Here is a 22,991-nt window from a genome sequence, read left to right on the forward strand (position 1 = left end):
CACAGACTCATTGCCTATATGGTGGCTTATTTGTAAGCAGCTCAGAACTATTTCAGTGCCTTTGTAATCCAAAAATACTGCATAAATGTGAATGTATTTGTTTCAGATGGCCTATACCGGTTTAATAATTCAATTTCACTGTCTATAATATTGGACTGTATTCAAATTCTAAACACATAAAGCATCCAGAAGGAGCCACATATTTTTGGAAGAATTTACAAACCTGAACTGAAACCCTTAGATGCCTTGACAGCTTCTGAAAACCCCATAGTCCTAATGGGAAGAGGTAATCTACAGGAGGACTGTTTAAAGCAGTCCAGCATACCTGTATTTTAGTTATGTGACTAAATACAGGAAACTGTCTTGTGAAGTTGCTAATAAGCAGGGACCACAAAAAAAAAGAAATTTAAGAGAGAGAAGAGCGTAAGGTTTCTCATAGCTCAAAAAAAGATGGTCTGGTCCTCTTGTAATGTGGGAAGACGAGATGAAAGACTGAAAAAGCATAGGCATTCAGAGAGCTGAGTTTCAGATACCCAACAGGGATATACATCCAGATCTAGTAATTTACAGGCCTAGGTGAACAGTTCAGCCATAATATTTTGACAAGTAGTACAGATAGCTTAAGCTATGATTGGGATGATTCTGAAGTGTTCAGTTTAAACCATTTAGAGAATATTGATATGTCAGAGAAAAGAAATAGTTCATTTTCATGTTCTACTTATATTTGGTAGTTAAAACATCATGAGTCAAAAACTTGTAAGGAAAGCTTGTAAAGTAATGAATGTTGGTTTCCATTTAAGTACAAAAATGGAAGGGTACAGTGGAACTCAACATCTCTAGTTCAGAATGTCTCTTCAAACAAACAAAAAGCCTCAACGTGATTACGAGACAGTATTTGAAAAAGATTGTGACACTTTATCAAGAAATCATGAATGTAGCTTTGTGGCTAGCTGACAGGAACGTGGATGTTGGTTAATGGGGAGTAATACTGCCCACTCCTGTGATGTTTTTTTGTTGACCTGAATTAATGTTACCTTAAAACTCAGCCCCTGTTTTCATTTAAAATGAAGGTTATAAGCCCTTCTGATGGCAGCAATAATTGTGAACAGTGAATACTCAAGATTTAGTATTCTGAAGGGACTGTTCTGAGGGAGTAAGAGCCCCACTACATTATTTGGAAGCTTGTTTTGTAACTCCAAACTGGTGGGGAATGACTCCGAGTTGGCAGAAACATACGTTGTTACAGGCCAGCACAGGAACTGGGTATCTTTGGTGAAATAAAATAGCGCTAGCAGAGAAAAGGCTGTCTTCATGGGTTTTCAAATATTGTATGTGGTTTCTAGAAAGTTTGAGAATTGTAGATGAGGGGAATTGGGCTATGAAAGCTGGTTAAAACTAACCTCTGTCCATTATTGATTGGAAGAAGGTATCTTGGTTCTCAGCAGATAGTTATGTTCTGTCATTAATTCCCTTTTTTCTGATTGAAACTGGAATTGTACATAGGTTATGAGACCTGTGGTGACCTATTTTTTAAAACAATGTTAGCTGTTTCTGAAGCAGTCAAGTTGTCTTTTCAAAATTCAAATTCAGAGTTCATGAGTTGCATGTTGGTTTTGTACTAGCATTTAATCTCTGAAGACTTCTGTGAAAATCTTTAGGTCAGAATGGAAATGATTGTGGTCTCATCTTAGTCCTCCTTTGGCTGTAGTTGTTTGTCTTCTTTTGTTTTAAAATTCATTCCGATTTATTTAGAAAGTGCCTATCCTAGTATGTTAGGGGCATATGCAAATTATTAGTAAATATTAGATCCAAAATAACTTGACTGCCCTGTCTAAACTTTGCCATCTTCTGCACCACACACACAAGTTTACTCGATAAGCACTCACTATGCAGAGGAAGAATAAAGTAGCAGCCGTGCTCTGTGGTCCTCTGACCATCCTTACAGCTGATAAATGTCTGCATAGGTTTCTTCTCTTCTTCCTAGCTGCTCCTCATCTGTGATGAGCTTTCTAGAAATGCCTAGTTAACCTTCTTGTTTAAAACAGAGATGTCAAAAGCCAGCACATAAGGTGAAAGAAATTCTCGTGGCCTTGCCCATAACTTTTATCTGCAGCCTTTTACGTCATGAATGCTAAATAACAGAAACCTTTATTTTTGCTACTTTATTCAGTGTGCAGCAGTGTTCTTTTGAGCTTTGCTGTACCTGGATCTGGTTCAGTTCTAACTTTAGAAATGTATTAGCATTTTCTGTTGTCACTGTTGGTATGATTCTTCTCCCCTCCATCCCACGCCCTCCTCGCTCTAGGTGTCCTACCTTTTTTAGTCCTGTTGCTTTTCTGATTTAAAAGGAGGCACTGTTGAAGTTGAATTTTAGCCATTCCCTCTTTTTTTTTTCCCCCCCCCACCCCTTTGACAAGCAAGCACTTTGAATAAGACAGATATCTGAGTTCCATCATCTCAGGGAGCAAATGTGCGTAGTTGTCTCCTGAGCTTTGGTGTCCCTCACGGGTCTGCCCTTTTCATGTTCTCTTTGCGTTACATCTATCGATAGCTACGAGCCAGATGACTTCAGTTCTGATTCCAAAGTAGAAGTGGGAGAGGCTACACATACAAAAAGTGGACTCATTACAGTGATGGAATGCATTTGAATTAAATTCAAATCCATATGAAAGGCGTTTCACTCCGTATGTCTGGCTTCTATTACACTTGTCAAACATATTTACTTGGTACTCACCTAAAGATAGCTCTTTGGTCGTTATCCCTTCAGTGTATGGAGGATTTACATGTGTCAGTCATGATCTTTATTAGGTGTCAAACACAAAAATCCCTCAAATGTCCAGTAGGAGAATAGAAACCTTTTTGATACAACAACAACAACAACAACAAAAAATTTGTTACACCTTAAATACTTATGTAAAAAAGAAAAATATCTAAACAAGTTATATCTGCTGTATTGACTTTCCAGGACTCTGTATGTGTAAATAGAGCCTATTTATTAGTGAGCTGCAACTAACATTAATAAGAACCTGTCATATCACAGTTTGACAAGTGAGGCTTCCTATTAATAATCTTCGTTTATATTGAACATATGTATTTTTCTGAAGTAACTAGCACTGAAAAATGAAAACACTGGATTTTATTTGTTAAAATACTAGAATCTGAGGTTTAGCTTTCCTTTTTATTTAAAAAATAGCAGGTTTGTATTTGAAGAAAGATTTGGGATTATTAAATATGGGGTGCTTAAAATGGGCCATTGTTTGCACGTTATACCCCTCTCACCTTCTTGTTTCATAAATATAAAACATCAAGGATTCTACAGGTCATCCTCGGTTGTCTTGAGATGGTGTAACTGCTGAAATGTTACTGTTAAATCAAATGTTATCAAATGTTTATCTATTACCTGTTATCTTTTGTTTACAGAGTTTAGTCTTTGTAATAACTCTGGTGCTACTGAATATGGGCTTAAGAGATGCAGAATTTTAGTGTGTACCATGTTAGGCACCAATGATGTCAACAGTTATTACTACCAGTGCCCAAGTGTTTCAGACAGCAGTGTTGAAATGTTATGGATTAAGAAATCTTTTTTAAAAGCTGCAAATGTGGCTTTTTAATTGTTTTTTGTTGTGGTTCCCCTCCCCGACCCCCAGACAGTTGCTCTACAGAGTGGAAAATATTACACAAAAGGGGTATTTTAAGTTAAATCCCTTTTCAACTGTGGAACTTGCTCTTTTTTTTTTTTTTTTTTAACTTTTTTATTTCCTGGAATGTAAAAAAATAGTTCTACTGGGATATGGGGAAAAGGTGGATGGCAACAAATATACAGCGTCAGGTTTGGTTGCTTCAATGCTATTGCAATATAGTTACTACAGATCACATAAAAATGGTTTATTTTATTAGCTTCCAAATAATGTATATATAGATTTGTTAATGGCTTACAAGTCAAGCTTACTCTCTTTGCTTTTTAAGAAATAGTTATAGGCATGTTGTATTTGCCTTGTGTAAATTATAAAAGGCTATTTATTAAGTTTTCTGATAACTAATCTATTTATTAACCTGTATTGTTTTAAAATAAATGATTTATTTCTAGCTCAACGCTTGTTTCGTGACTCCTCCTCTTTATCACACAGGGAAAAAAAATTCTTTTCGCACACATCTGGCTGCCTAATCCCAATTCCTAAGCCCAAACTATTTCCATTACCCTTTAATAAAATAGCAGCCTTGCTTTTACTGAGAGTAACGGATTCTTTCATGTGTACGGAGCAGTTGCCACACGAAGGGCTCAGTTGTCGTATAGTGGTGTCTACCAACAAGCTGGAGTCTCACCGTCTTCATTGTACTGAAGTTTGCTCACAGGTAAAATGACCGCTTCAAACTGTGTATTAAGGGTTATCACGTGCTCTGTTCATGCCTTCCTGTGTGTTGGCTACTTGCTCGAGCTTTTGTTTCAAGATCTACTACTCCACAGTTGGGTCTGCGTCGAGTGGCAACAGCTGTAAGGAAGTCTGTGTCACCAGTCTAATTTACTGTCACAAGAGCTTCCTGCAGAAAGAATCACTTGGAAAATTACAGTGGCTGCCCATCTAATCCTTCATCTGAAATTCCTAGCTCCTCCTATCAGGTACTGGCAAATACATGACTTGCAGGCATGGGGGTTTTTTTGTTGTTTGGTTTTTTTTTTAATGGTGGGATTTATGATTAAGAACTGTTTCAGTCTTTGCGCTTGTGTTTTAGGGGATGCATCAGTATTACTGCAGGTCAAAATTGAAAGTTATTTTTAAACAAGGAAATTAGCTCCTCTCCAATATAAAATGTTGCATGCAGTGGAAAAGATTGGCATGGATTCTTTACTGGGTATGTCATTGCAATTTTATTTTTAAAGGTGTTGATGACATTAATGCAACGTACAAAGATAGACCAGAAAACTAGAGAGGCTTTCCTTTCTACATGCAGCATCTCTGATTTTTAAGTAAATAGGATAAGGAGCGTGTATTTTGAGAACACATTTTTAGCAGGAAAATTCAACTCTCTAATCTCTTCTTGTGCATCTCTGGAGCTAGGCCTCTAAGGCAGCGTTGTGGTAAAGGCAAGCATGCCATTTACACCACCATTACCATTGAAAGTCTGGGATGTAACCAATCCTGAGCATATGTATCTCACCCACACAGTTCATACGGGAAGAGCGTTAAAGACCAAAATCTGATCGTGCCAAAAGAAAGAAAGAAAAAAAAAAAGTCCCATTGATTTTTCTGAGGTTTGTTCTAAGAGCTTAAGTCTTAAGCAGAGTCCCTGAAGTCCTCTGTATGTGTGTGTATGAGTAGACTCGCAGATGCGGCTTCTTTGTTCTGCTCAGCTGTCTTTGTTAAATGTGGCAGGGCTGTGGCCACCAGCCCCCCTGTTAGGGCTGCCCGATTCCCTGATCAGTTTTCTGCCAGGTCCAGACCTGACTGACCTCGCCGCCCTGGTGGGATGCTTTCCGTCTCTGCCAGCTGGCACCGTTCTGCCCAGAGAGCAGCTCGGGGCAGCTGGCGCACGGTGGCTTTCATCGCAACCCCTTCCCCGCCTGGACGCAGTTGGAAATTATCGCACAAGGATCAGTCGGTGTGCGACACCAGCTAGACTACCTGCTAACCCAGCAGCGTTTCCCGAGGCTGTGTAGGTGGCATTTCTGTTCTTTGTCCTTTTTAAATCTTACGAGTTGTCCGTACACATAGTAGGTACTGTGCCCTGAAAAATCCCGTCCATAGCCTTGCAAAAGTACCTACGCTAGCTGACCTCTCTTGTGAAATTCGTTGAGCACAAAGATGGATTGTGCTGCTGAGTTACTCTACAAGAGTGGATCAGGTTAGGCAGGTTACCACCCTTCTGATATTTGGAGTTCTTTCCAGATACTCTGCGAGCATGCCGTGCTGTTGTAAATTATTCAGAGATGCTTTGAGCACAACCCGTGGCTTTGAAGTAAAGATTTAATGATTTGTGCCGAATTGAGAGCACTTAAAAAAATTCATATTTTGTGTGATCAGATGACAGCATGTTAAGCGCAACTAGCAGTTGAAGAAACATGAGGATTAACAGATAATGACTGAAGTCCCTCAGAGTCTGCAATGCTTAAAGGAGTCCCGTTAATATTTTCAGGTGTTTATTCTCTTCAGTATTGTTTTAGGTTGGTTGAGAGGTGGTTTTCAAGAGAGGAGAGTAGAAGCAGAGGAAAGTGGTGGAAGGAGAAGACTAAATTCACTTGCTTCAGACATCGTTACTGTTTAATTTGGGAATACATATGTGTACGTGTTTCCAAAATTTGGCATGATCACAGGCACATTAATTTCTTTAGCTCCTTTAAACTGTCTTGGATATCGGTACTTACATGGTCCCATTTATACAGTACTGGTTTAGGTGGTACAGTTGCTAATTTGTTTTAATCCATTTGAGGAATCCTTTTCACTAGCTGTTGAAGTTTTTCAAAGACTTCACAGTTTTGATATCTTGCAAAACACAGAAAAGCCAGCCTCCTACTGTGTCATTACGTAGGTAATAACTGCATATTGCTTAGTGGGTTTTATATATTAAAAATCATATACATAAAAAATTACTTCACATGTGCAAAGTTCATGTCACAAATACTAGGCTAGTTTTAAATTGGGGAATGAAATATTGCCTTAGGGAATAAAACAGGCCTAAAATGTATCCATTTGCTTTGAGTGGTGTCGAAATTTTATTTTTGTGACAGAGCGAGGGACCATTTTTAATGAGAAAGAACACAGCAGGTAACGTGATGAGGAATAGCTTTGTTATGGGCATCCTGTGAGGGAAAGCCAAGATTGCTTCTCCGGTTTTGTTTCCAAGCCTAGCAAAAATGAAGCGGCAGCTTGTGCAGACTATGATAATGTCAACACAAATCCCAGGGAAGGAAAGATAAAGAAGAAGAAACCGTTGTCACTAAGGGACGCGACAAAACAGTCCCGTCCTATTTGAGAAGGTAGAGTTGCATCCTCCATGTGGAGCGGCCAGGCGTATTTTGGCCGTGGTGGTTATCTAGACCTGGTGCTACAAGGCAGCTTTGTAAAGCCTGTGTACGTGGTTTTGAAGACGCTGAAGAGCCCTCTGAGTCTGAAGCTTGTTACGATCGCCTCAAAGACTCTTTGCTATAAGCTGAGGAGAAATATTTGTTTAACCATATGTATCAATTCTACTTCATATGAGATTCCAGCGGTTTTGGTTGTAAAGCATGCAGTAAGAGCGTGGGACGTCAACTAAATAGATTAATAAACCATGCCATGTTGCCACCCCGCAAAATGCCTCTTTCCCTTACTGCTTATGGTTTGTAAGTGTAAGCAGCTCTTTTCTGTGAGAGTGTGAAAACTGGGTGACGTGGATTTTGGCGGGAGTGCCTGGGGGAAGACGCGGGCACGAACGGGGCTCCGCTGCAGGCAAGCAGCGTCGCTGTGAGGCCCTGGCCGCGGTCCGTTACAGGGCATTTTAAAACCCGACGCCGGGCCAGGCAGAGCCGTTTCCACGACGAGCTCTTCCCCCGTCCCGGGGGGGGGGCTGGCCCGCCGCGCCCCGGGCTGCCGCCTCACCGCTGACGGCAGGGCCGCCGGGGGGCGCCGCGGGCGGGCGGCTGCCGTTAACGGTGGCGGCGACGACGCCCGCCCGCCCCCAGGAAAGGAGCGGGCGGGGCCATGGGGAGGGGCACGTGACCCGAGGTGGGCGGGGCGCCCGCCACCGCCTCGCTCTGGGCCGGGCCGCGCCCCTTCCGGCGGGCGCTGCCGGAATCCGCGGCCGGGCCCGGGGCGCCGCCTGCCCTCGCCTCCCGCCGCCGCTGCCCGCCGCGCCCCGCTGCCGGTCCCGTCCCCCCGCCTCCCCCTCATGGCGGTGGAGCGCGCGGGCACCGGCCCCTCCCACCGCCCGCTCCGGCCTCCCCCTCCCCCCTCTCCTCCTCTTTGTCCGCGGGCGGCGGCGGCCGCGGGGCCGCTCCCGGCCGGGATGTGAGGGGCGGTGACCGCAGGTGAGCGGGAAGGGGCGGGCGGGGGGCCCGCCTGGCCGCGGGCTGGCTGAGGGGCGGGGGCGGTGGCGGCGGCGGGCCCGGCCGGCCCCTCGGAGGGCGGGGTGAGGAGGGGAGGCGGCGGTTGGGGGCGCGCGGGGCGGGGCGGGGCCTGCGGGCGCCTCCGGGCTCCGGGCCGGCCCCGCCCCGCCCCGCCGCCCAGGGGCCCCGGCTGTTCCGGGTGCTGCCCGCCTTCCTGATGCCGCCTCGGGAGCGCCGGTGCCGGGCAGCCTCCCTCCCCGCCTCGGCTCCCTCGCCCTGAGCCGCGCAAGGTCCTTGGGCGCTGTGCGGAGGCGCCGCGGGTGAGGAGCGAGCCGGCCGGGGCGAGCCGCGCTGCCTGCGGGCGGGTGGCGGGGGTTGCGCGGCTGCCACGGCCCCGGGCGCTGAACCGGCCTGCAGAAGCCCGAGGAGCCCTTCGCCGGCTTGGTTTCTCACTAGTGGGAAACGTGCTGTGGTTTGGGCTCGGAAGGCCAACGTTAAAGAAAATAAATCTGGCTGTTTGCTAGGCTCTCTAGCCGGACAGAACTGGCAAGTTAGGGTATGCCGGTTCCGCCAGGGCTGCGGTACTTCGTAATGGAGCGCGCGTGTTGTTAATCAGGGAGCTAAACCAGTTTGTCTTCAGTTTGGCTCAGGATTGAGTTTAGCTTGAGGGTTGTGCAGCTTGGTTTCATATCCGCTTCAGCAGAAGTTCAGAGCCCTGGCAGTGCTTTAGTTGGAGGTGGAAAAAACCAGTTTGAGCTTTGCACTCTAGTTCAGAAGGATGATTTGTGTTCGTTCTTATACTGTGAAGATACAGGCTCGGTCTGACTCTTTAGTCCCCGATTTTTTTTCTCATCTTTTCTTTCTCAACCAGTCAACTTTCTCCATTTTCCAACAATATCTTTTAACATTATTTTTAATTAAAACATAATAAACGTAAGTCATCATGGCTCTTTCTGAATGCTTTTGATGTGCCTCATTGCATACAGTTAGGTTTTTTTCCCCTGAAAGGTAACAAGTTCATTGATAGGAAATTACTGCGTAAGTTTTCATCAGTATCATTGCGTTTGGAATTCAGTGTCACACCAGTTCTGCTTTCATTAAAGTTATTAATTCTCAGGATAAAACCGTGGCAACTAGAAAGCAGGTTATAACAGATTATCAGTTATGTCAAAGGAATAACGGTGACTAATGTCTAGATTCAACTTTAACTTACTGAGTTATCTTGAATTGGAAACTGCCCATCTTAAATGCTAAAGGTAGAACTTCAGTGAACCTGTGCTGGTGACTCGTCTTACTGAGAGTGGAGCTAGTCTACTAGGTACCGCAAAGATGACGCAAGTCATGTCATCTACTCTTACCTTGAGTCTATTTTGATAGACTTCTAGGAAATACAGTCGATACAATATCAGCAATAAAGCACCGGCTGTAGTTTGCGTTCAGTCAACGAATAGCACTCTGTTTTAGTGAAGATACTTTTTAGTTTTATGTGAAAATGCTTTAATTGAAGGTCATTCTTTTTATAGAAGAGAATAACTACAAATAGCAAATACAAAGAATAAGAAGTAGAAAAATTTTTAGTGTGGCAGTTTTCTTGTTTTCTCCCAGTGTCTTAAAATGGAATGCTTGTTGCTTTCTCTTTATTAAGGGAAATCTGCTATAAAGGATGAGTTTCCCCACAGTTTAACTAAAACTTTTAAAATAGGCAACTTTAGAACTGTTAACGTACGTTTTGCTTTCTGACTACTTGTGCTAGTGCCTCTAACATTATATTATATATATGCATATATATAACATTGTCTTTGTAAACAAATTAATTTTTTTTTTACCTTGCCTATGTAATATGTAAATAATTATGTGTATAAGTTTGCACACTCATTTAACTTTCACAAAGCTGGAAAACTATGTCTGTATTGGGTAGATTTACGGTGCAAAATTGAAGGTACTCTTTCCTAAATAATGTATACAGAATCTGTGGGTACTGTACATGTGCATCTTGGCCTTTCAAAGGTGCACATGACTGAGTTTCGGACGAGCAGCTCTTTTGTCTTAATGCTGTATCTGTCCTTTCAATGTTCTCTCTTATACCTGTGTTTAAATGATATGTTCATGAGTGGACAGAACATAACTGAGGAAGACTTGGATTAAAGAGTTAGGTATATTTTGGGGATTTTAGTAATCTTACTGAGAATATTTCTGTGTTCATACTCCCCGCTGCCCCAGAGTTCTGTATATAAACATCCTCTGAAAACTCACCATACCAAAGCCAATAATTAAAACTTTATATTAGGTTTTGTAATAAAAGTGCCTTAGCACCTAAGTTACAGAACAAAACTGAAAGGACTAGGGTAGTATTTCCGTCAAGTTTAGCATGTTACCATCTAAAGAATAGCTTAGATCCCAAGTTACTTTCTTTGATTAGTGAAGTAAAAAGCAAAGGGATGAAATAACCATGACGCTTCAGGTGAGCCATACCTAAGGAAGATCAAATTCACACTATTTTGTTATTCAATTGTTTTTAAAACAAAAAAACTATCCCTTTTTAAAGCATAGATGAGACAATGTACAGTCTTGTGTGTCATGCATTAAAATGAAATTGACTTGAAATGACAGGCATAATTTTTCTAGCTGAATTCTTAAAATGCCAATTAATGTCATTTTTACTTATATTTTGGAAGCCTAACATTGAAACATTTAAGAAGGGAATGCCTCTGGATTTTGGAACAAAATTGGTATGTATAATGAGCCTTCGAAAGGCTCATCACTGAACGTTTGGATTTTTGTTGTTAGGGAGTGTTTCTGTTTCCTGTCATTTTGTGCCTGTGGAAAGGAAGAAGGGAACATATAATAGTCGATGTGTATTTGTTAAAAGCAACGTGTTGATTCAACCCCTTTTTCTTCCATGGAAAGCTTTGTGGCTAGGAGGGCATTAAACAGGTGCTCTATTTCAATGTTAGAAACTTAAAACTTTTCATGGAGCTCTTGTAAATAAGCAGAATTGAAAACATGGAACAGTTCAAAAGATACTGAATGGCTGTACCTGGAGTAACTATTACTAATGTCTTGTCGAAACAGAGCTTTGTTTAAAACTCCTTCGGTGTGAGTGATGTCTGAATCTTGTGCTGTTTAGTATTAGTGATCTGGCTGAAAGGACAAAGAAATAATTAATGGCATTGAGCAGGGAAGAGTTGCCACTGTGTAAACTCAGATGAATATTTTCAGGAAACATTTCTGAAAACAAGAGATGCTTTTTATAGAGTAAATGAAAGTTATTACACCCAGGCAGGAATAACTTGCTGTACAAATACAGTTTAGAGAACAGTAGTTCTGTAGAAAAGAATTTAGAGGTTTTACTAATAGGGAGGTTGAAGATGAGTCAACAGTAGATGACTGCTCACAAAGGGTTAAGAAAGTCACCCATTTTGGGTTGTATGAAGAGAAGTATGGTCTTCCACTGTACTGCGGAAGTAATAATAACTCAGCTAAAATACTGTATGCGGCTTTAGGAGTTGCACTTCATTAAAAAAAAAAAAAAAAAAAGGACCTAGAGGGTGGCACAGCAGGAAGCACCAAGCACCTAACTTGCAGAGTAATGTTAAGATGTGGGTGCAAAGATAAAGGGAGTTGTATCTTTTCCAAGTCCAGAGTGGACAAACATAACGGGCTTTGGTAGTCAAAGTGAAGATCTAGATGAAGATCATTAGATAATGAGAGTTCCTAACAGCATCAAAGCATGGCTGCGGTGTTTGTGAAGTTTCCTTCATATTTCCTGGGAGAAACTTGGCTGAATTATCTGTAATGAGGAGCAGCAGTGAATGATGCTGTACGTGGCAAAGGGTTAAAGTAAATGGCCTGTTAAGGTCCTTTTTAGCTTAGTGACGTGATTCTGTTCCCAGTTAAGAAGATCAGTTTTTAGACAAGAAAATTGTGAATTCTAGCATTTAAATATTTCGGCATATATTTAGATTACTTCTAGGAGAAAAGACTGTCTACTGAACTCTTGAGGGCTGGTGGCCAAGCAGGCAACGCTGGAACAATCCACCATGTTTGCTTTTACCAACTATAATTATTGCTTCCATACAACATACAGCTTGTGGAAGTGATACTAATTTTCTTTGGCCGAGAACTCCCTCATGCTTACTTAGGCTTATCTGCTTTTAAATGTCAAATAATATTTCATCTCATGACACCACTTTTAGTGTTTCTGAATATTTAGAGAGCTTACTTGTTACGATAAATATATAACATCTTTTGAGTGCTGCTTTTGGGAGAAAAGGACTTTTGAGCAGAGAGATAAAGAACTGTTACCTTGTGTTTTAGACCAGAGAGCCTGTATCTTGTCAGCATTGGTGATACTTCTTGGTTACATCTTAAAAATAAGCAAACAAATTTTGTGGCTGATCTGGACTTGCTTATGTCCTGCCATCTTTTTCAGAAAGCTTTTTCTCCATCGCTCCCTGTCTGATAACCTTCAAATTCAGCACACGTTCCCTGTCTTGTCTGTCATTGTACTGTTGCCCACTGAGAGTTATGGCTCATGATACTAGATGTTCCACAGGCACTTCATAAATGAGTGGTTCTTCAAGGCATTGTAAATGTTGTAGCTTCTGTGGATAGGAAAGTCTTATCCCCTCATTCTATCTCTGAAATCAGAGCTCCATGAACCTGCTAGTCTTGGATGGATGAAATACTCTGTGTGTTAAGATCAGCTGTGAACTTGATTAAAGAACCTTTGCAGAACTACACCAAATCCAACTAAAACCACTGCTAGCTTTGTTTAACTCCTGCATTTTCTGGCTTCTCTCCTGTTCATAACTCAGTAGTGGCCCTGGCTGCTGGAATAGGACAGCTTTGGCATGTCCCAAAGCTGAAACGTGAGAGGAGTGTTTATTCCAGAAACTGCTCGTTTTGTGGCATTTTTTTGTCTTGTTTTCAAAGATAATTTTTCTTGATGGCATTTATGAGGACGCGTTAGTTTCTCTTCTACTAAGTCTTGGGGTTAGAATTAAGCCACTGATTTCCTGAAGCGTATAACTTCCTGTGCCTATTATTGCTTTGACTTTGCAGCTATAGGTGTCGGTTCTACACACGCAAATTACATCTGCGCTATGCGCAGAGTGAACCAAATCGCTTCAGAGAGAAGCTGGGTTCACCGTGACTGTGCGGCAGAAATGGTCAGCACCTGTAGACATCTGTATAAACCTTAGGTGGAAGTATGGCAGTCCAGCCCCAGAAGAAATGGGACTGAGGTCAAATAAACTTAGCAAGAAGAGCTAGTAGTAATTTATGTAAAGAAGTGGTTAAGATTTGAGTCGTTTACAAGATTAACAAAGTGGTTGACAGGGTATCAAAAACTCTTTAATGTATTTCAGACATGGGGGAGAGTAGAACTACTAGTTTTGAAGTGTAGCATCCTTGGGGTGTGTTTAAGTCTAAATTCAGAAAACTACCTGTTAGCTCGCAAATTCTCCTCATTCTTCTGCAATCAAATTCTTCCTCTACTCCAGAGAAAAGCAGCCTGTACTTCTTCCCTTGTCTCTGAAATGCAGTGGGTGGAAGATGTCACGATGAGACTAACTGATGCTCTTCACCCCATCAGAAATGTTTTCATGTAGATGAAGCTGTGCAAGCCAGGGAGAAAAAGTGTTTTTGCCAGTATGGTGAGTTCTGTTTTAGTAAAAAGCCACACTAGTAAAAATACTCCCATTAGTAATATAACTAGAGTAGCAACTGTTGAAAACACTGGTAGAGTAGAAAAGCTCAGTGAAAGAAGCCCCCCTCCCCCAGGCAATGCTATCAGATTTTACGCCAGCTGGAGCTAGAGGAACACTCTTAGCTTGATTACCTGAACAGTGTGACTTATGACTGCTAGAAGAGATGATAGAGAGAACAGTCACAAAAGTATCTTGATGCCTTTATTCTTCAGGGGACCGAAAGTCTTGCTTTGAATTCAAAACCAGAGAAATATGTGACGCAGTTAGTGAGGTGGCTTGTTCTGGTCTGTCTCCCACACTAATGATTTGTCTTTTGGGGTCTTGTTTGATAGGTGATTTTATATCATGCAAGAGTCTACTTAAGTTTATTTTTTTAAAGTTGCTAGAAAATGAAAGCAGACCCTTGCAGTTCATTTACTTAAATTTTTCCTACAAAATAAGAGATTAAAAATTACTATGCAAGGATTAAGGGAAGAGGATTTGAGAATTTTGAACTGTGGATCTTGCAGCATTTTGAATAGTGCCATGTTGAGCGCTTATTAAATGGGACTGTTTTCCTATACTTTTTCACAGCCTAACTGGATGCGAGTAAGTGGATCTGTGTTCGGTTTTAATGTTAACCTACCTGTAGCTCTCTGCTAGGTTTTTCCTAGGTGTGTAGCAAATTAATCAAAGTCGGCAGCAAGAATGTACAGGGAAAGGTAGTTTTGGAAGAAAACAGGTTTTGAAGAAACAGGTGCAGGAACCGGAACTGTGAACTGGCACGGCAGACCGGAATATGATTTTATCTAGGCCTGGACTCCCAGTGGGTGCGTCCGTCTCTGCCTGGGCATGAAAGAGGGTGCTTGATTTTGCAATGCCTTGACACCAGCATTGTACTCCTGCTTGAGGAAGCTGCTGCTGTATCTCAACGTTAAAGCTGTGGAATTCAGATTCTAGTAAGCACTGAAATGGAAACATTTTATTCTATCCTCTTCTTTCCCCTCTTTTAAATCAAAAGCTTGTTAATGCGACTTATGTCATGTGCCATGCCTCTGAGTATCTGGAAAATAATTGCGTAGGGAACTAAATGCTAGTCTTGGCACATCTGTGATTGGTGTTCCTAGGAAATAAAAATTGTTTTGTCTGTAGGTGTTTTCTTCCTTTAGAACAGTTCTCTATACTGTCATAATTATCAGTTGTCTTGAAATCAAAGCCTAAAAGTAGTTCTCGTTTCCCTTCATACTATAGAGAGGTTAATCACCTTAAAAGTACTTCGAGCTTTTTTTTTCTTCAGTTTAAAAGTTATTTATAGAGATACCTTACATTCAAAATCTTGTGTGTTCGATGGAATCCAGGATATCCTCATGTAGCTTGTAACAGGAGAAAAGATGCATTGAAATAAGTTTTCTTGTTAAGCTGGAGGTTGAATATCTAAAATCTTGATTTCTAGCCTAAAAATTGCTATCTTCTGCTAAGCTGTTGTTGAAAGTCTTACCTAACTCAATTTGGAGTCTTAGCAGGCTAGGTGAAAGCTTTTGAACTGTAGACTCTTACTAGTTGCTGTAGCTAAGCTGAAAAGATGCTTCATATAGGTATGGGAAACTTTGTAAAATACATCAACAAACAGATGCCTTATTTCTTGTTCCAGATTCCCCTGTTCGTTAGAGGACGAGTGCATGTGCATACATCTCAAGCTTGTTTGTGTTAGGGAAATTACTGTATGATTAAACACCCATTCCAGTCTTCTCTTTCATTTTTCCTAGTGAGTTTATATGGAAGAAATGCTGTGGCCATTCTCAAACTCTCTTACAAACTGATTTCAATGTAAGTAATTGTTTGATCAGTATTGTCAGTTACATGGTGCGCCAGATATAGATCTGTGTACTTAATGAAAAGAAAAATAAATCGCACGTCTTTAGGTTTTCCTTAACTTTTTTCAAAGAACTTTTATTTGTTTGGGTTTCAGTTTTTATATGCCAGGTCAGAAGCCCTTCTGTCTGTTCAGACTTGTTAGTCACTCATCCATGGTTCAAATTTACACATGCTTCAAAGATTGCCTTTTCTTTTTTTTTTAAACACTCATGGCAGAGACTGCTCACAGAAGAATCAGTCACATGAGGTGTTGGGGATTTTCCTATGCAGTATGTATTTCCACCAATTTAATTCTGATGTGTTTATTTTGCTCAGGTTTCAGTGTTGCATCACCTTGTGTTGAGTAACAGAAGTTCTACTGTTCATAGGTCAATGTGACAGTCTTTAGTAGTTTACGAGATGAGCCAAACTCGTGGAAGATATGACTTCTGTATTGGTCTGGTGTTGGCTATGAGCTCCAGCATTTTCATTGGAGGAAGTTTCATCCTGAAGAAGAAAGGCCTTCTCCGGTTAGCTAGGAAAGGCTCCATGCGAGCAGGTAAATACACGTTGAAGAAACTTGCTAACATTTGAGTTTTGCTGTTTAAGAGAAGATTACTAAACTTACCATCTTGTTTTGACTTTGTTACAGGTATATGAAACCTAAAACATATAGCTGCTGTGCTTTTTCTCCGGTGTCAGATACACCTAACTCCGTGTGTGATACATGCTATTGAATTTGCATGTAATGCCCTCTAGGGACACTTGTTGAACAATTCCTTCACATGTCAGTGAAATCCAAATTGTACTTGCAAATTGAACTGGGAACCAGCACTCTTAACTACATCTATGCTTCTGAATGAGTGAATTTAGGAGAATGCTAATTGCGTTTGAGTGTTAGGAGATTGTTTTAGAAAAATCCAGTTGGTGGCTGGTCACGAGTGGTGTTCCCCAGGGCTCAGTACTGGGGCCAATCCTGTTCAACATCTTCATTGATGATCTGGGTGAGGGGATTGAGTGCACCCTCAGTGAGTTTGCAGACGACACCAAGCTGGGTGGAAGTGTCGATCTGCTGGAGGGTAGGAATGCCCTACAGAGGGACCTGGACAGGCTGGATCGTTGGGCCGGGGCCAACTGTATGAGATTCAACAAGGCTCAGTGCCGGGTCCTGCACTTGGGTCACAACAACCCCAGGCAACGCTACAGGCATGGGGAGGAGTGGCTGGAGAGCTGCCTGGCAGAAAAGGACCTGGGGGTGTTGGTTGACAGCCACCTGAACATGGTGCAGCAGTGTGCTCAGGTGGCCAAGAGGGCCAATGGCATCCTGGCCTGTATCAGGACTAGTGTGGCCAGCAGGAGCAGGGAGGTGATAGTGCCCCTGTACTCGGCATTGGTGAGGCCGCACCTCTAACACTGTGTTCAGTTTTGGGCCCCTCACTACAAGGCGGCCATCGAGGTGCTGGAGCGTGTCCAGAGAAGGGCAACAAAGCCGGTGAAGGGTCTGGAGCACAAGTCTTATGAGGAGCGGCTGAGGGAACTGGGATTGTTTAGTCTGGAGAAGAGGAGGCTGAGGGGAGACCTTATTGCTCTCTACAACTACCTGCAAGGAGGTTGTAGCGAGGTGGGGGTCGGCCTCTTCTCCCAAGTAACAAGTGATAGGACGAGAGGAAACAGCCTCAAGCTGCGCCAGGGGAGGTTTAGGTTGGATATTAGGAGAAACTTCTTCACCGAAAGGGTGGTCAGGCATTGGAACAGGCTGCCCAGGGAAGTGGTTGAGTCTCCATCCCTGGAGGTATTTAAAGGACGGATAGATATGGTGCTTGAGGACATGGTTTAGTGATGGACTTGGCAGTGCTATGTTAACGGTTGGACTCGATGATCTTAAGGGTCTTTTCCAACCTTGACGATTCTATGATTCTATGAAAACTAAAAATCACATGTAATGATCATGTGTAATTCATTACACTATTCATAGTGTCCCTCAAGGGTTCATACTGGACCCAATGCTATTTAATATCTTCACCAATGACATACATAGACCGTGGGATCGAGTGCTCCCTCAGCAAGTTTGCAGATGACGCCAAGCTGAGTGGTGCAGTTGATTCGCTAGAGGGAAGGGCTGCCATCCAGAGGGACCTTGACAGGCTTGAGGGGTGGGCCTGTGCGAACCTCATGAAGTTCAACAAGGCCAAGTGCAGCGTCCTGCACTTGGGTTGGGGCAATCCCCGGTATCAGTACAAGCTGGGGGATGAACGCATTTGAGAGCAGCCCTGTGGAGAAGGACTTGGGGGTACGGGTGGATGAAAAGCTGGACATGAGCCAGCAATGTGCGCTTGCAGCCCAGAAAGCCAACCGTACCCTGGGCTACATCAAAAGCAGCGTGGCCAGCAGGTCGAGGGAGGTGATTCTGCCCCTCTACTCCACTCTGGTGAGACCCCACCTGCAGTGCTGCGTCCAGCTCTGGGGTCCTCAGCACAGGAAGGACATGGACCTGTTGGAGAGGGTCCAGAGGGGGGCCATAAAAATGATCAGAGGGATGGAGCACCTCTGCTATGAGGAAAGGGTGAGAGAGCTGGGGTTGTTCAGCCTGGAGAAGAGAAGGCTCCGGGGAGACCTTATTGCGGCCTTGCAATGCTTACAGGGGACTTAAAAGAAAGACAGAGACTTTTTACCAGGGCCTGTAGTGACAGAACAAGGGGCAATGATTTTAAACCGGAAGAGGATAGATTTAGATAGGATGGTTGCAGCATCCTCAGATGATTCAGAGGGTTGAATCTGAATATTTTTAATTCAGTACCTGTCATCTCTGCTTCTAAAAGATGATTGATCTCGAGATACGTAACTCATGCTCCCTGGCTTGGAATTGCAAAGTGTGACTGCATTTCATGTTTGCACATGTAATCAACCACGTAAGCCACACACGATTTCCACAAAGTAGCGTTCTCATAAGAGACACAAAACTTGTCTTTTCATGTCATTACAATGAGTTGAAAGAACTGTTTTTCAGGGTAATGCAGATAGATATGGTCATCAGTGCCATTTCTAATACAAAAGAAATAAAATAACTAGTTTTCAAAGTAGGCTGTAGGAGGCATATGCACATCAGAAATGTGAAGATTTTTATTTCAACCCCTCTAACTATAAAGCCTAAGTAGCAAAAGATTGCCCAAGTTTGTAAGGACATGGGCTGCAAAAATTATTCTGGTAATATTGTTATCAGTGATGGGGCTTACTGTTTGTTGATGTATGTTTTTAGTGGAGTAGCAATTCTTTCAATTTTAGGTCAAGGTGGTCATGCATACCTTAAGGAGTGGCTGTGGTGGGCTGGACTTCTTTCAAGTAAGTATCAAAAATATAATCTGCATTGTGTAATTTAAGTAAATAACTACACCACAGATAGCAGCAGTGGTTACAAAAAAGGAGTGAGATGGGGATTCTACAACATATGGCAATGCTATCTGGGGATTTGAGTGCAGCTCTAGTGATTTTAATGTAACTCCTCCCACACCAGAAGTTCTTTCATTAATTTAACTGCCCTCTTTGGGCAGTGGAACTAGGCAGACGTTGGTCTTCCTTTATCTCTTCGCTAGCGTAGGCATTCTGGTTTTTTTTCTTGGCAGAGAAGTGCTTAGATACACAGGATTCTTTAGCGGGAAACATATTTGGGAATGATGTCTTCTGAACTTTTTTTTTTTGCATTGCTTAAACTCTCCACTTCCTGGCTGTGTTCAGGTAACTGTGGCTTAATGTATGCATTGCCCTGTAGCCTGCTATTGCAGATTTCTCCATGCAGAAGTTCATGACTCAGGTTGGTGGGCTGAGGAGCTACAACACAGACACCAAAATAAAACATCTTCTCATTTGGCTGAATTAATTTTCATACCTGTTGTAGTCCCCCGGCCTGTTTTTAAAATATAATAGCGGGGGGGTGGGAGAGGCTGTTCTGCTAGTACTGTTAGCTGAACTCTATAATTAGCATTTTCCATTGTTCCCTTACTGCATGTTTGTGTCTACAAAAACACTTGTACTGATTCACAGGTTTGTTGCGTAAGACAGCCTAACTCTTTTTTTTTTTTTTAATTATTATTATTACTCTGCAGTGGGAGCTGGCGAAGTAGCCAACTTTGCTGCCTATGCTTTTGCACCAGCTACGTTAGTGACTCCTTTGGGAGCTCTCAGTGTTCTTGTAAGGTAAGAAACACTAACAGAAAGCAGTGTGATTTCAGAGAGAGAAGTAAAATATTTGTTTAGAAATATGTCACTGAAATATGCTGTAATAAACGTGGTTTGTTCTTAACAATAAATAAAGAGTGCTTATAAACATCAGGAGTAACCTCAAGTTTCTCCAGATGTGAAGTGACTATGCTATAAAAGGGTTCTAGCAATGCATCTACACCTCCATCTGTGAAAAGCTATCATCTTCTGCATTTCAAAAATGCGTTGTATACAACAGAGTAGTATTTTCATTCTTAAGTAAAAATTTCTGTCTTTTAAAAATTATTTTACAAGTGCTTAGATAGAGGGTTTTGGGAGGCAGCATAAAAAAGGGGTTCTGGGGAGAGATGCCAAATATTAACAGGCAGTTCTGTCCATAGCAAGTATCTTGAGATAGAAAATCAACTACATAGCTATTTTTGAGCTGGACATTGTGGATGCAAGTGACCTGTACAGGCAAAGCAGCCTGTGAGCTGGTGAGCAAATGAATGAGATACTACTAATTCCGTGTTTGGTGGTGCATTTTTTTTCTTCCTAGTGCCATTCTGTCATCCTTCTTTTTAAATGAAAAACTTAATCTACATGGAAAAATAGGGTGTTTGCTAAGTATACTGGGATCAACTGTGATGGTAATTCATGCTCCACAAGAGGAGGAAGTAGAAACTTTGAATGAAATGTCCCACAAACTAGGTGATCCAGGTAAGAAAAATGCTGGCTTGATATGTACGCAGCCCACCATTTCTTTATTGTAGTTTCATTACTGCTGCTTTCAGGTTCCAGGTAGATGGCCTGTTTCTGCTTCATGTTGTCAAAATGAAGTAGAGATTTGAATTCTGTGACAAAAAGTTCCACAGGGAACTTTTTGCATGATGCCAGTGAACTTGTCTGGCCTTGAACAAAGTGTCTTGATGTGAACCACTGAGATGACACTTTAAAGAAATGCAGCAGCACAGGTGGATAAACAGAACTTCATAAATTTTAATTTAAGCGTGTCAGTCCGTAAGTCCAACTGTGAGCTATCCTTAACATGAAGAAGTGGGTGCTGTGGCAAGTGTCTGCTGAGAAGCGTAATCCTGGAGACTGGCTGCTATGCTTACATGGAAGATGGGGCACTCACAAATACACATCTGCAAAATACTATATCTGCAAAGACATTTCCCATTTTAAACACAAGGAAAGAGCCAGCACAGAGAATAAAAAAGCTGATCTTAAGGCATGACCTGATTATTGGAAATCTGTCGATGGATGTAGCAGCCTGCCAAAACATGGTTCCCTAAAAAGCATTCAGACACAAGCCTGTGTCCAGTGGCATCTACACCTCAGCGAGTCTGTGTAAGGCAACTTAGTAATCGAATCCTGTAGTCATCTTGCTGATAGACTGGTAAAGGTAATACAACGTGCCTGCGTTTCATGCTTTGTTTTAGGCAGCTTACTGTAACACCCTTTTAACTTTGATGTTGGAGAAACATCCTGAGAAACATCCTGAACGCTTCTGTTTGTTTAAGCTGAGCTGATTGCAGTGTTAATGAGTGGTTTCTCAATATTTCTAAGCTGCTTTTGATAGTGTACATAAGTAACAAGATATTTTTTTTTTCCCCCAACCACAGGTTTTGTGGTCTTCGCAACGCTTGTTGTCATTGTGTCTTTAATTCTGATATTTGTGGTGGGACCTCGCCATGGACAGACCAACATTCTCGTGTACATAACAATCTGCTCTGTAATTGGAGCATTATCAGTCTCCTGTGTGAAAGGTTTGGGCATCACTATAAAAGAATTTTTTGCAGGAAAACCAGTGCTGAAACATCCCTTGTTTTGGATTCTGCTGCTAAGCCTTATCGTCTGTGTGAGCACGCAGATCAACTACTTAAACAGGGCTCTGGATATATTCAACACTTCGATAGTGACTCCGATATATTATGTAATCTTTACAACCTCCGTTTTAACCTGTTCTGCCATCCTTTTCAAGGAATGGCAACACATGGCGGCTGATGACATTATTGGCACCTTCAGTGGCTTCCTGACTATTATTGTGGGGATCTTTTTATTGCATGCCTTCAAAGATGTTAATTTCACCCTAGCAAATCTGCCCCTCTCTTTGCGGAAAGATGATAGAGCAGCAAATGGCACTTTGCTGAGCACGTACGACTGCTTTAATCATGATGAAGAAAGTTCTGCCTGTCTAGGGGAAATACAATCCACTGAGAGCCTCTCAGCCAGGAGAAATGGAAGTCTGTCAGCCTTCTGAAAATACCTACGTGTTACTTAAGAACAATTCTGTAACTCTGGAAATTTTTTTCTGCTGTGAAATGTCTGAGCTTGTCTGGAAACTCATGTACTTTTTAACAGTATGTGTAGACAATCATTATTTTTTAAGTTCGATGAGTTTGGAGAAGGAACACTGAAGGGGTTTTTAATTTGCCTTATTTTTACTTTAAAAAAATACTAAAATGACCTCAGACCACAGTTGGTTGTGTTGCTTAAGTTATGTGTAAATACTTTCATTTCATTAAGATGTATTGCACTAATGACAATTTTATCAAAAATAAATCGCTTTATTTCTGCATTGGTGGTAAAAAGATCGCAGCGAACCTGAATCCTTTGTACTTGTGCCCTGTCTGAACATTGAGTGACTGTAAACATACTAAAACCGGAGCTGCAGTAGGGACTCTTGCCCCAGTTTGTGAAAGAGGAAAGGGAAAGCTACAACCAAGCAAGACTAATCCTTTGAAAATACTGCTTAACTACAGCTGCGTGTGAAACCTGCAGGATTTACATCAAAAAGCCCCAGCCTCACCCCATCAGAGTAATGGGCTGGCAGCAGCCAGGCAAGAGCTGCTGCTCTGCTTGGGTCCCTGAGGCTGTAGCTCCTGCCCTGCCAGCTTATGCAGGAAGGAGGATTTCAGTTGTTAATAGTAGCCAAAAACGCTCCTCCCTCTTCTGAGGCAGAGGTCAGGTTGGGTCTGTCTGCTAGACCGCGCTGCCCTGGCTCTGAAGGGCTGCTCTGGTTTTGATGTTACAGCTTCAACTCAGAGAATTGCAGTTTTGGTTGCAGTAACGCAGTTACTGGCTGTGACACTCTTAAGTTTAAAAAAGAAAAAAAGGTTAAAAAAAAAAAAGGAACATAATGTCATTGCTTAAAAGGGGTGGGGAAGGTAGGCAGGCGGTAGTTTTTTTAAGTTCACAAAGTGATATTTTTGTAACAACATTTATAC

General features: G+C 42.1%; 1 protein-coding gene across 10 annotated transcripts; it reads left to right on the forward strand.

Annotated features, from left to right (window-relative positions):
• The first annotated feature begins 7,793 nt into the window (after positions 1–7,793).
• On the forward strand, positions 7,794–22,349 carry NIPA2 (NIPA magnesium transporter 2). Of its 10 annotated transcripts, none has more exons than XM_082304623.1 (8): positions 7,795–8,002; positions 13,525–14,669; positions 15,477–15,537; positions 15,901–16,123; positions 18,847–18,903; positions 19,665–19,755; positions 20,318–20,478; positions 21,387–22,349. In XM_082304623.1, exons 4-8 carry the CDS (start codon positions 15,985–15,987, stop codon positions 22,022–22,024), a joined length of 1,086 nt encoding a protein of 361 aa, XP_082160749.1. In that variant the 5' UTR covers positions 7,795–8,002; positions 13,525–14,669; positions 15,477–15,537; positions 15,901–15,984; the 3' UTR covers positions 22,025–22,349. The 10 variants fall into 10 exon arrangements, with proteins under 10 accessions (XP_082160755.1, XP_082160753.1, XP_082160756.1 ...); XM_082304625.1 differs by having other exon boundaries at positions 14,524–14,669; XM_082304624.1 differs by lacking the exon at positions 7,795–8,002 and having other exon boundaries at positions 8,439–13,677; positions 14,524–14,669.
• Positions 22,350–22,991: the final 642 nt, after the last annotated feature.

This window comes from Platalea leucorodia (genome assembly GCF_965183815.1).
Source record: "Platalea leucorodia genome assembly, chromosome: 2".
Classification (NCBI taxonomy): Eukaryota; Metazoa; Chordata; class Aves; order Pelecaniformes; family Threskiornithidae; genus Platalea; species Platalea leucorodia.

What these genes read in the sequence shown, in the direction of transcription:
- NIPA2 (XM_082304629.1), top strand. Translation starts at nt 15,985, where the DNA reads ATGAGCCAAACTCGTGGAAGATATGACTTCTGTATTGGTCTGGTGTTG. An exon ending in GTGGGCTGGACTTCTTTCAA is followed by an intron (nt 18,904 to 19,664) that starts GTAAGTATCAAA and finishes ATTACTCTGCAG; the next exon opens with TGGGAGCTGGCGAAGTAGCC. An exon ending in CCACAAACTAGGTGATCCAG is followed by an intron (nt 20,479 to 21,386) that starts GTAAGAAAAATG and finishes CCCCAACCACAG; the next exon opens with GTTTTGTGGTCTTCGCAACG.